At 40.3% G+C, this 13,798-nt stretch overlaps 1 protein-coding gene across 1 annotated transcript; it reads right to left on the bottom strand.

Annotated features, from left to right (window-relative positions):
* Nucleotides 1–1,446: 1,446 nt before the first annotated feature.
* Nucleotides 1,447–2,478, bottom strand: LOC311250224 (putative nuclease HARBI1; the record flags this gene model as incomplete). Its single annotated transcript, XM_084341802.1, has 1 exon — nt 1,447–2,478. One exon carries the CDS (start codon nt 2,476–2,478, stop codon nt 1,447–1,449), a length of 1,032 nt encoding a protein of 343 aa, XP_084197928.1.
* Between the last annotated feature and the right edge of the window lie 11,320 nt (nt 2,479–13,798).

Raw genomic sequence — 13,798 nt, 5'->3', positions numbered from 1 at the left:
TTTTTAAACTGCTAATCCCCCCTCAAAAAAAATATCCCAAGTAATCTTTCTGATAAAAATAAGTCATTAAGTTCCATCATATTCAGTTATTTTCACAGGCAAGGACGGATCATTAATAATAATAACAATAATAATAATAATGATAATAATGATAAACTATTAACAACTTTTAAAAAGGAGTAACAAAGTGCACAGCTTCAAACTCAAGACCCCAGTATAGTTGTTAAGAGTAGCCAAGGGTAGCCCAACTACAACAACTGTTTGTGTGTGTGTGTGTGTGTGTGTGTGTGCGCGCGCGCGCGTGCATGTGTGCATCCGTATGGGTGCATGTATGTGTGTGAGTGTACACATGGGTGTTGTGGTAGGATGTTGAAGGTGTTTTCGGTCCTTGATTTGTAAATGTGTCTGTCTTGACAGATTGATGCCACAATCATCGACTTCATGGATGATGACACTCTGGCTGGCTACATCCCAACATATGGAGATCGGATAGCAGCAAGACGTTTCTGTTTGGAAAATCATGGCACAAGTGCAAAAGAATTAAAAAAACATTCACTGCTTGAAAAACTAAAGCAAAAGATGGGCATTGATGGGAATGATGATAAGAAATCTGATAATGAGGAGACTTCTGCTCCAAAGCGGAGAAGGACTTATGCCAAAAACAACAAATGGGCTAAAAAAAATTACAGAAAAGTTGAGCTGGGGTGGATTCATGAAGGTAAACAAGTAAGAAAACGCAGAGGAGGGGGGACAAGGAGCCTTGATGTACCCAAAGAATAAAAAAAAAAGCTGACATGTTGTATTCCAAAAACCTTTTCTTACCAAATGGAAAAAGTACATTTGGAAGATTTGAGATTCAGTCATGACATATTAGACTTTCAGGAGGAAGCTGTATTTGATGAAGATATCACAGTTGGGGAACTGTACACGGTACTAAAAATGGGAGTGTTAAGATTGTATCTGTGCACCAAGAGCCTTACAGATGAGGATGATGAAGAATATGAAGGTGAAAGATCTGATGTAAACAATGAACAACTGAGAGACACACAAGAAGAAGATGTGGAAGCTACTCAAAACATTGTCATCCTGTCACCAGATTTAAAGGAGGTTGATGCAAATGCATTATCAGATGAGGTGATGAGGTGATGTTTGGCCCCTTCCTTGGAGAACCCATGGCTAGTCAACTGGATGATACTTTGATACATCAGCCCATTCTGCAGTTTGAAGAAGAAGAGCTGGTCATCACATCCATCGTGCTTCCCCAAACAAGCACAGCACTCATTACTTCAGAGACAGCATCTATAGGTGACGAAGCAAGCAGTTCTACGGCTTCATATGATGTTGTATGTGTCACCATAAAACTGGGTGAATCTCCTGGGCCCAGAATTTCAAAACTTGTAATCTGGATCAGAGTAAGTAAGTGCACACATCTCATAGTTTAACCATTTAATTGGAAAAATAAAGATTAACCATGGCATTTCGCACAGCTCTTCCAGCAGGACCATCAGGCGGCGGTGGTGGCGGCAGCAGATCAGGGACTTCTGCGCAGGGAGGAGGTCCATCGATGAGAACCTCCTGAAGTGGCACTCTTCTTGTTTGTGCTATGTTGTGGAGCACAATGCAGGCACAGATGATGTGACAGGCTTTCTGTGGCTCCACACGGAGATAGTTCAGGCAGGCAAATTTGCGTTTTATCACACCATTCAGGCGCTCAATTGTCCCTCTTGTTGTGGCATGGACACTGTTGTACCTCTGCTGGGAGTCATTGGTGACAGTAGCAAAAGGGGTCATCAGCCAGGGTAGAAGGGGGTAACCGCTGTCACCGAGGACGATGCCATCTGGCGGTGTCTGCTGGAACCTTTGAAAGAGGTGGCTTGCTCTCAAAATACGGGCATCGTGTACAGACCCAGGCCATCTTACGACGCAGTTGGTGACAACAAGGTCAGCATTCCCCACAAGCTGCACGTCAATGCTGTGCCGGCCCTTTCTGTTGACATACTCCCATTCCCTGGCATGAGGTGCCTGAATATGCACATGTGTACAGTCAATTACACCAATAGTATTGGGCATCCCCCCCAATGAAAAAAACTTCCTCTTGGTCCTTGCCATGTCATCTTCAGGCCATTTCACAAATTGACCCAGGAGAGTGGTAAGGGCAGATGACACTGAATGCACCACATGGCCCACTGCTGACTTTGTCACCGCCAGTCCATCCCCAATTACCTCAAAGAAGGAACCACATGCATAAAAACGCAGCGCTATAAGCACTTGCTCCTCCACAGTCAAGGCATGGCTCCTCAGAGTGGCACGTTCAAGGTGAGGACGAAGAATATTGCAGATGAAAGCAATATCATCTCGCCCAAATCTGTATCGTGCATAAAGCTCATCATTGGAGTAATGCTCGAGCAGGTTGGGGCGTTCAGCATACTGTCGTAGCTTATACCTTCTCCTTCGGTGTCGATGTACAATTGAGGTCATTGTCTGTTCCTCCTTCTGATGTAAAGAGAACCATTCATGCTCAGAGAACCCAATTTAAGCCCTTCCCAATGAACCTGGGATACTCTCACACCTGAAAGAAATTTCACTGGCATGGTATAAAAGAGTGACCGGTTGACCAACCTCCAGACAACATGGAGGCCCAAAAATGTAAGGGGTTGAACTTTACAGCTGCTGAGACCCATGCATTGCTGGATGGGGTGCGACTAAATTATAGAAGTTTGTTTGGCACATTCAGCACTCCTGGCCAGACCAATGTGTCTGTGAAAAGCAAAGGTGAGATTTGGGCGGCTATCACAGCACAAATAAATGCTACTGGCAGTGGCCAACTAAGGTCAGTGGAGCAGGTAAAACTTCGGTGGAAGAATCTAAAACAGAAAGCCACCAAGGACCAGGCAGAGGCAAAAAACCCCCAAACTGGGAACAAGCCCTTCAAAGGTAAGACTTAACTGTCTGTTTTCTAAATTATGATCGTATCACATATATCTAATATTTACAATATTAGATATTAAATTGTCACCGATTTAAGCTATTAACAGCTGCACAGCCTTATGGAGTTGACTGAAATTCAGGACTTAGTACACACAACCAATGGGCCCTGAAGTTCAGTGAACTCAATAAGGCTGTGCAGCTAGTTACCTACTTAAGTTTGTCAATTTTCATACTTGTCCTTTTTTACAGTGCACTTATATCCCATTATGTTACATTAATGGTAAATGTACTAATTTCATGTCACTTTTGAAGCACTATGAGCTAAATGTCTTGTATGAAATGTGCAATAAAAATGTTGTATTATTTTTCAAAGCTGGTGAATTCTCAGAGGCTGTCCTGGACATCCTTGGAGGGGAGAGTTCCCACGCCCTCCATGGGATTTTGCCAGCCTGTGTTGGGGAGCCAGCTGACGAGCCACTCAACCTCTCATCGGAGTGTGTATTTGTCACACCTGTGGAGGTTGAACCATCAGCAAGTGCCAGCATTGCTCCACCCGATCCACCACATGAGGCTTCCGGAGACGGAAGAGGCATGCTGGTGATGAGGATGCCTATGAGAAGCTCCTCAAAATGGAGACCGAGAGGGCAGTCAAACAAATTGAACTGGCCAACGAGCAAATAAAGCTGACGCTGCTTCAACAAAGAGAAACAGAATTAAAAATAAAGCTACCGGAGAAACAGCTCACTTCTGACATTTGAGATGGGTCCTGTTTTAGTTTGTGGCCACATTATTTGAAATGTCTTTTTTGTTGGAATAAAACTTTGTTTGGACCCTGCATTCCTGTTGTCTTTGACGTTTTGGTACATGCAAGTTACAATGTTTGAACTAGAATTTGAGAAATAGGTCTAATTTTATTTACAGCAGTTTCTGAAAGTGGTTAAAAATTTCACTATGCTTTATATTTCTTACAATTACTTTAATTATTTGTTAAAAGTACAACACTAACACTTTAGATTAAGTGTAATGAACATCTTGAGTAACAATATCTAGGAGAAGTGGAGCTGAGACTTTGTCAATCCAAGTCAAATCCACCTCTGAGGTGGGATTCAAATGATTCTGAAATTTTGGTATCAAGTTGATCCAGATATCTGCCTTGTGTTTTGAAATACCCAAATCCAGCCTTTTATCTGGATTCACGGGAGGATTGGATTACCAGAGCTGGATCCTGATCTTCAGGATCAGGATTCTCTGGATCTGTGTTGAAATACCCAGTTTTCAGATCAGATCTGGATTTAATCCAATCCGACCAGGATAATCCTGTCAGATCACTTTTGAAATACTGGGCCCTGGAGATGATTAGCCAGTTCAAGGATCCAGCACTTCTCAAGCACCCCCTGAAATACACTTACATTTGTAGTGGGGAGGGCTGACTATGTCGGAACCAAGGTGGCTTGCGCACTCTTTCCGGTCGGGAGGTTATTTAGAGGCAACGGAAGCTGGGTCTATCCTCTCTCGTCACTACCGGCACAACGCGGAAGCGTCGGACGCAGCGTGACAGACGGCAGGAAAGTGTTTGCGGTATGCTCTGCATGCTATCATTAAAAGTGTCACTAAGGTGTAACCTAAGAGCGAATGGGAAATGTTATTTAATTAACTTGCATGTGTTCCCGTAGAGCCCAGTTCGAAGTCGGTCAGAGGAAGTCGGTCAGAGTGGTTGCCGTAAAGGCACGCCGTTACCTCATCTCATCTGAGCGCATAGTTGGAGCAGAGTTTATGAATGTAAGTCATGCATTCGAGATTTATTGGTAGGTGGAGACTAAAGTAAGGCAGCGGTGATATTCAGTATATTTTTTTATTCCTCTCGTAGAAAGTGTCATCACAGCATTGAGCAGGTTCCCGGCCTAGTGAAACTTGGATGAGCCTAAGGTACAGCATATGGTGTACTTTTGTTGGAATTTGGTGTTTGCTAAAATGTTTTAATGTAACCTAATATGTATGTTTTGTGTTTATTTTTATAGGACATCATGTGTGTTATTTTGACTGTCGCTGTTTTTTCCCCATATTAAGTTATTCAGAGTCCTGGGCCGTTTGGTTTAATTTGTCTAGGTTATTTCGTTTGTTTTGTTTGTTTTTTTTGTGTTTGGTTGTTTTTTTGTTTGACTTTAACTTAGGTTGTGCAGGTGCAATATATGTGTAGGTAGTGTGCAAATCTAGACTTTAGCCTGGTGGACTCGAGAAAAATAACCACTGCCTTAAAAGAAGATCTTTAAGATGAGGACAGGAATGAACTACTTGATCTTTTGGACCGCTTGGATGTAACAACACTTCCAACACGAGGGAATTTGAAAAGCATCCTTTCAAAAGTGGCACATAAGCAATTGATCCAAAAACCAAGATATGCAGCAGAAAAAAAGGCATTAATTACTAGCCACTTCCTAAAAGAAGCCTACCAGTAGCACATACCTGTGGGCCAGCTCTGGAACTGCCATGGACATACACTTCCTACACAGAGCTATGCACAGAAATGGACAGTATACTGGCGTCTAAAAGCTCCTATAAGTTCAGCATAGCTTAGGTCAGGAGGTTGAAATATATTAAACAACAGCTTGACAAAATGAATGTGTGCGGTGAAATATGGTTATCAATAATGCAGCATTTATCTAGCTGTATTGCTGAGGATACTGTTGGACATTTCAAAGTTTTACCTGTCATGTTTACTGTACATTGAAGTACCTCTCTGCTTGAGAGTTGGAGGTTCACGTAATGTTTATAACTATAGAAAGACACACAGCTTTGTATTATGTGGCAAGTTATGTGCCAAAACAGGCCTGTTACTTTTCAATCTGTTACCTGTTGATGAGTTCCCAAAGACAACAATGAGTACACGAACTGTGTGTGTGTGTGTGTGTGTGTGCATGAGTGCCTTTGCGTGCATGTGTGTGAGTGCGTATGTGTGCGTGCGTTTGTGTCCTCACTTATTTTGTCAAGTTAGATGCATTCAAATTACACTGAGGTAAAGCCATTTTATTTTAGTGTGGCAACATTTTCATTTCCAATAATTCATGTATCAATAACATCAAAGACCTGTTTTTGTCACCTTTTTGTTAATTTTAATGAACTGACCAGCATTCAATGGTTTTGATTTTTGAGGAGACACATCACTTTGTGATACTGTGATGGCTGCTATGCATGTTCCTACTATGGTTAACTGAAAATAAATGCACAGATGCACCTTTCAAACTGAATATTTACTGTCTTCTTTGGTCTGGCAGAAAAATTCATTTTTGTTTTCCCGTATGTGTATTCATAGGGGGTGGGGCATGACATGACACCATAACATGAATAAAGACCTCTCTTTTTTTTCTCTTTATAAATGAAAATTAGGAAAAAGAAGATCCTTTATCGCTGAAATGGTTTATTTCTTCTTAAATATTTTTCTTTTACAGTTTTTAAGACATATTTACAGAACCCCAGACATGACATGGTCAAAAATGGTCAATTGTGGCCACAATATAGCTATAACGTGCGCAGGTAAAATACTAATTCATGGCCACAAAATACTAATTTGTGGCCACAAATATAAATGTTAACAGTTAACGTGTCTGCAAACCACTGATATGTACACGTTGGTACGTCATAGGCTATGTACTATATTGACATTTCTACAATACATGCCATATCATGTTCACATTACATGCATACTGTATGACCTGGCAGACTGAGTTTCAACATTTGTGTGTGGCATCACTAGATATCTTCAAAAAAGACCTCCGGAAAATTTCTAGCCATGTTTGTGATGACAAAAAACGAATATTTTTGTTGGGAAGTCAGGATATCTCCAGCCTTGTCTGTGGCAACAGAACCAGATGTTTTTAATGAGACCTTATAACATACGCAGTTGTGTGTGTGTTGACCAAAGCAGTTATTTTAGGCTTTATTTTATCTTTCCTTATCCTCCGACACCACCTTATTATTATTATTATTATTAAATTTTGCTTTTACAATTAGCATCGGGAAAGTACACCTATCATTTTGTTGTAGAATCCTGGTTGTGAAATTGATCTTGAATCTTGAATTGTTTATTTTAATTTCATCTCAACAATTCTGTGGTTGCCATGAAGCCTGATTTGGAATGTCTTATCCGCTGCATGGGAAACATTCCCAGATAATAGGAAACCGTCAGGGAAGCAGCAGTATACAGTATTTTATTGGTATCAAGGACTAACTTGTTGGGTTGGTAAATACATGTCTTGTTAACTTAAGAGTAAAGCACGGCTACTTCTAGTAGAGTTTTTTTATGAACTATGCAACTGTCCGAATACAAGCCTTGCAGCTTGCTTCATTGAAAACAACCATACACACAATTAAGATACAGAGACCTGGAGTATCAAGAGAATAAAGTGATAATTGTCCTCCTGCTTGAACTTAAGCTAAAATCTTCATTTCTGGTATTTGTTTGGTACAAACAGTGGTGGGAAATCTTCTCTGCCTACATGCAACAATCAATCAAGCCTTAAGAGGGAAAAACAAACCAAACTCATCAGGGTTATTTGTCTTGGGCTTGGGGAATAATTCTGTTTATCAGAAAGCCTTTGTTAGAAACAAATAGCATGGAGCCTAAAAGACATGGATATTTGCCAGATGAAGCAGGACTAACAAAAGATTAAAAGTTGCATCATAGGAAATGTAGGATCCAGTGCTTCAGGGTTTGATCTATATCTGAGAAATAAAGTCAGGATCTTAGAGGCTCTGCAGCTTTGATTTTGTTGATTGATTTTCACAAAGGGCCCCTTTAAAAGATAGATCCTTTATAGCGCCGATAGACTGGGATTTCAGCAATCTTATACATTTACTGCAAGCCACAGAACAACATCTCTATAAACGTGGGTACAAAATCAAGTTTGATGTATGAAGACTGCACTATGATAACACTTACTGAATCATAAGCTACAGTACAACGTAAGTCAAGAACAAATGCCATCCATCCTATAGCTGTAAACGATGAAGCTAATGCAGCATTCCTGTTGGTTTGTGGAACCTATCCTTATCACACAAATGGCAATATAAGTTGCAAATAAATGTAGCTTATTATGACCCATATACATTTGTTGTTAGCTGGAGACCTCTAGTGGCTGTAGTAATTATCACAGCTTCAAAGGAGGAAGTTAGGAGAAGCAGTCAAAAGAGTGCAAAGTCTGTTTAGGGAGGTCAGGGGTGGACAGTCAGGTGAAACAATCACAGGACTTTAATTCAGGAGACCGCTGTTCATGTCCAGTGTGAAACCTATGAACATAGTGAAGTAACTTGACGTACATAATGTAACGTAAGTCGCTTAGGTAACGTATGTACCTTTGTAAAAGAGGTTACAGAAGTAATGTAGTGACTTAAATCCAGTTTCTTTCTAAACCTAATCAAGTAGTTTTAGTGCCTAAACCAAAACAAACTGTGACCATATGACCTAGGTGCAGTTTGTGTGTCGCTGTTATGCTGCAACAGTCTTGTAACGGTGATACATGTTTCTGGAGATGACCCATTCAGTCGTTTAGGTATGCGGATGTTTTGGGTTGGTTAGTAGACATAGGTCATAGCACTAGTCACATTGTAAGATGGTCATCCCAAATATCTGTCAGAATTTTGTCCTGGGCTATCTTTGCTCACAGGACTGTGACAATGGCCATCTTTGAACCTCTCTCACAGTGAGACATAGCACCACCATTTTGAAGCCTTGACCAAGATATTGCCACTTCTTGTTCACATTGGTCACTTTGGTCCGGGACAACCCGAAATCACAGTGTATACAAGCTCTAAGACTACATAACAATTTAACTGACTTTATATTGTGCGTGAGTGGTGCATATTCCTGAAAAAAAAAAAAATTACTACTAATTACTACACTAAAAATGTTATGTTGATCTGGAGCCCCTGGGCAGTTACTGGCTTTGACCGTGTCTTGGAAAGTGGGACCAACATTTTATCTTTTGCCTCTCCTCCTCTTGGCATAAAGCATCGCAGACCAAACTCCTTTAATTAAAGACAACATTCAATGTTTAACTGCCATTTGGAGTCAGCAGTGTGTAGTTGCCAGGTGCAGCTTTAAAACCTGATTGTTGTTGCAGTGACTCAACTTCCTGAAGTGCTTCCCACACAAACAGGACACCGGAGGTTGGTAGGGATAACGTGGGAGTTTCAACGAATTAGCTTCCATAGCACTGATCCCATTTAGCTTCTTCTTTACCATTTAATGAGATTAAGGAGAGTTTAATAGCCTTTTAATCTGCTTGGGTTTTTCTTCAGCTGCTGGGTGGCACCAACACTCATCTCAGTTTGATGCCAGTCCATTCCAGGTTTTAAGCAAAATCCCTCACCTTTTAGGGCTTCTATGAGAGGCCATTGGAAATCAGCTGCAGTTCACATTGTGTTCATCTAGTGAACCTCGGTCATTGCAAATGGAGCCTTTGAACACGTGTAATGAGTCTTCGCAATGCCGTTGGCTAGAATGAGGTACGTACATATTCAGATGTCACACAAGAAGATGCACAGTCACCTGCCTAATAGACCTGTGTTTGTTATGTCTGAATAACTCCAGACATAAATAAAGCCATGTAGGCGTACTGCCTGCGGGGCTTCATCCTTTGGGCAAGGCATCCATGCCCCATGGCTAGGATTGAATAACACAACCTAATTTAGCTTGAAGTGACTCTTGACGCAGAGTGTATTTAAATAAAGGGCCGTATCTAACAATTTCTGACACTCTGGATGATGCATACATTTTCAGCTGCAGTGAATACATTTTGTTTCTCTGAAATGAATGTATTTAAAGGCTGGTCATTTGTGTTAGTATGGTATTTCTCTTAGCCAGTACAGTTTTGACAGAAAGGAAATGGTGTAGCAGGTGTAATAGGTAGTTAAAGGTAACCATAAAGTCATTAAGACCCCACTTTACACACAGTCACTTTATGGATCTTGTGCAAAATAGATAGCTGTCAGTGTAAAAAAAAGTAAGCCAAGAAGCATTTAAGAATGGCTGAAAAATCAAAAGCGTATTACTATCACATATTGACAAAGTGTAAATGCATCCATCCTTCCAACATGGATATGTAATCTTTACGCCCCCAAAGTGCGTCAGGCAGTCGTCACTGGAAATAGCCACTCACATAGTCTGAATGCTGTATAATGGAGCTGATATTACACTGAAATGAGCCATCATCATCCAATTTTAGGAGGAAATGCCTCCTGTGATTTCAACCCAAACGATCATACAAAAGGCATAATGAGTTACCGTGTGATCCCATATCAGTGCAACCGCTCAATAATCAGAGGAAGTGGTGGGTGGAGCATGTACGGGTGGAAACATGAGCAATCTCTCCAAACATCTAGTGAGAGAGCATCATGTACTTACAGGTGGAGAAATGACTGCAGAGCATGTAGTTCATCTCTTGTTTCTCCATGCCTCAGGTGTAAGTGAGTTGACACAAACATGGCTTAATGATTAATGTAACCATTAGCCCACCGAGTGTTAATTCTGCATGTGGGTTTATTGATACATTCAGTCAGGAGCATCCTCTAGGAGGACAGACATTAAAGACATTAAAAGACATTTAAAAAAAACAAATATTATTGAGGAATAACCAGGCCATAATTAAACCTAAAAAGAAAAAGCAAATTGAAACAGCAAATTTAAAATGTAAAATGCTGATTTGAAAAGTGAGTAGATGAATAAAGTAAAATTTAAAATTCTAAAAGCATATATTGCAAAGATGAAACTGGAAATGGCAATGGAAATAAGACAAAAGAAAGGAGATGTGTTACTCAAAATGGGGAATTCCATTTTTTTAAATCAGAATCACAATCCGAATTGCTTTAATTGCCAAGTAAGTTTACACATACGAGGAATTTGCTGTGGTCTGAAGGTAAAAAAAAAAAAAATTTGATTTGCGAAATCAAATATAAGTTAGGACAATTCTAAGGGCCCATGACAAACAGGGCCGCCCAAAAATAAGGTAAAAAAATATACATATTAAATTATCAACCTATCATAAATAATATAATATTTTTGCAAAATACAGTTATAAAACAAACAGTCTCTTTGCCTTTACCTGTTTTTGGCAAAAAGTAAACATCCATATTGACTCCCCCATAGCAATGCTTGCTACAGTAGCAGATAGGACTCGTGCAATGAGCCCCAAGAGGAGGTCATGCTCCCTAAAAGGAAATCTGGTTCCCAAAAAAGGAAAGAAAAAAAGGAAAAACAAGAGAAAGAAAAGGAAGGTCAACAGTATGTCATCCAGCTTTTCTAAAAGAAAGGTGGGTGTAGTCTGAGAGTGGTTGAAATTAACCTGTTATCTTGATGTCCACAGTGAAATAAGCAACATTTCACGGTTACATTTCACTCCTTTCTAACCTACATTTAATCAGTGCAAGTAAGCATTTAGCAAGTCAATTATACTAAATCAGCTGTCCCTGCCCCTCCTACCAGACTCAACAACAGTTTCATCAGCAGCCCTGTCTGTCCATACCCCTCCCCAACCCAGTGAACCATCTCAAGAAGGTGAGCTACTTTGTGATGAATGACATGTCAGTTAGCATCATTTTACTATTACGAGAAAAGAAAACTAAGGGCCGGATCTACTAAAGGTTTGCGTGTATTAAAGCGTGTGCGAACTGCTTGCACACGCAAAAAAATGTACAAACTGATTTACTAACAGTGCGCAAAAAGGGTTGCGTCTGTCAAAGGTGCAAAATAGCATGTCTGCATTCAGTTAGTACGTTTGCAGCAATGAATATGCAACATGGGGCGTTTACACGCAATTGTGCGTGTTGTGGGTGGAGAAAATGTAAATATGTTAATTTAGCACACGCAAAGTGATTTATCAAACCTGAAAGCAATTTTGCTTATAGAAACTGCGTCTATATTTACCACGTCTCAAAGGGAGGTGCAAACGGTTTGTATGCATAATTGCGCACACGTCTGCCGTTATTGTTGCAAGGAGGAGACGCCGAGAACGCATTTTTCACCCTCGTGTGAACATTTTTGGGATGAATCCAGCCTATCCAACCTTGCCATTTTGGAGCTGTTGGAGGAACTCAGAGCGGATTTGGAGCCAGCTACGAGGAGTCACGCAATACCTGCAATAACAAAACTCCTTGCAAGTCTACTATTATTATTATTATTATTATTATTATATTTATATTATTATATGCCAATTTTTCTTCTGTTCTTCTGATGTCTTGGTATCTCCTTTTCACTTCATCCACTGTTCGCCTGTTTTTTCCAACAGCATTAACTTTTTCACCGATTTTCTCCCACACGGCGTTCCTTTGCGCGACCGTCAGATTCCTTTGCTGCTGCTCATTGAAATGTTTATTCGCTTCCTCTACCAACACGTCTAATTCCAAAGGGTCCAATTTCACTTTGCGCTTTCGCTCTCTCAAACTCGCCATGCTGAAAACCATGAAACACGCTAAACCCTCATTTAAATAGGCGTGTCTCCAACACGTTTGCACCTGTTGTCATTAACACAATCACTCTAAGTAAATCGCCCGCAAACCGTGGTTCAACCCCACACGCAAATTTCTAGATTGCCCACGCAGATTAGTACAAGCAATTTGGGATCTTAGTAGATCCGGCCCTAAATGTTTTTCAATCAAAAACTGTGATTATTTTCCCACGTGATGATAATTATATGAAACAAAGACAGCCTATAGTTTGTATTGGATGCAAGACAGTTGGAAGCATTGAGTGACTCAGTGTGTATTAAAGTTACAGCCAAAACTAAAACAATAGCTTCAAGTCAGTTGATGTAGACTGAATTATGTTTAATGACATCTACAGATATAGACTTTATTAATCCCAGGAGGGGCATTTTGTTTGAGTAGCTTGTTGTTAAGTAAGGGTTGTCAGGAGTCTTGTGTTCTTATTCATACTAAATTACCCTACCTTTTAATTTGATGTTAATGATACCCTTTTGTTTTATTTTTTGCTTTTCTTTGTTTTGGTTTCATGTATACCCCCATGTGTTCACACAGTTATGACCATATTTTAAAATTCATTTTCCATTCAATAATTTTACGATAAAAAAATATTTTAGACTGCAAAAGATGGCATTTTGCACATTTCTTACAGAGTGTATTAGTCTTGCATCAATAAGTGAATTCCACTGTATGCAGACTGTTGTGTATGTCTGCACAGTGTGATATTTGCACAGCTCACTGGCAGTAAACATCATGCTATAAGTGTTGGACGACAAGAGACAAGACAGTTGCAAAGGTAGAGTTATGTAAAGCTTTGAATGGGTCGATTGGGTCCTGGGGATGTGGTCACAGCAGTTGTGCAGGGTTCGCTTGGCCTGTTGTGATGGGCCCAATGTGATATTTTTTCATGGAGCCCAAAATCCCTGGCGGCGCCCCTGTTCATGGAAACCATCTGGGAATGTCTCTGACGCAGTAGATGAGACAGACCCAAACAGGGGTAGAGTATACCCATTTTAAATCAAATTTGGTGTTTTCTCAAAGGCTTTCAGATTTCCCATTAGGGTTTTTTCTTTTCTTTCTTTTCTTTTCTTTTTGGCAAACCCTGGAAGAACAAACTGGCAGTATGTCCTTCAAACCAAGAAAGTGGAGTTTGCGTTGTAATGAAGCAGACAGTGGAAAGTCTGAAGGTGAAATGCAAAACATACAAGCAAGAGTTCTGGTTGCACTAAAAGTTGCAGCTGATGAATAATACAGGGGGATGAAGATTATTTCCAACTGGCCCTGGTTCTGTTCCTACAGCAACAAAAAAGTGTGTTTGTTCCCTAAGCTGAATAAGGATATGTGGTGGAGAGGCTGCTGTTTCCTCAACAGATGAAGAATGTGGAAGTGTGCCAGCCAG

The sequence above is a fragment of the Pagrus pagrus genome (assembly GCF_965226575.1).
Source record: "Pagrus pagrus genome assembly, chromosome: 21".
NCBI lineage: Eukaryota > Metazoa > Chordata > Actinopteri > Spariformes > Sparidae > Pagrus > Pagrus pagrus.
This window is presented reverse-complemented; position numbering and strand designations above follow the sequence as displayed.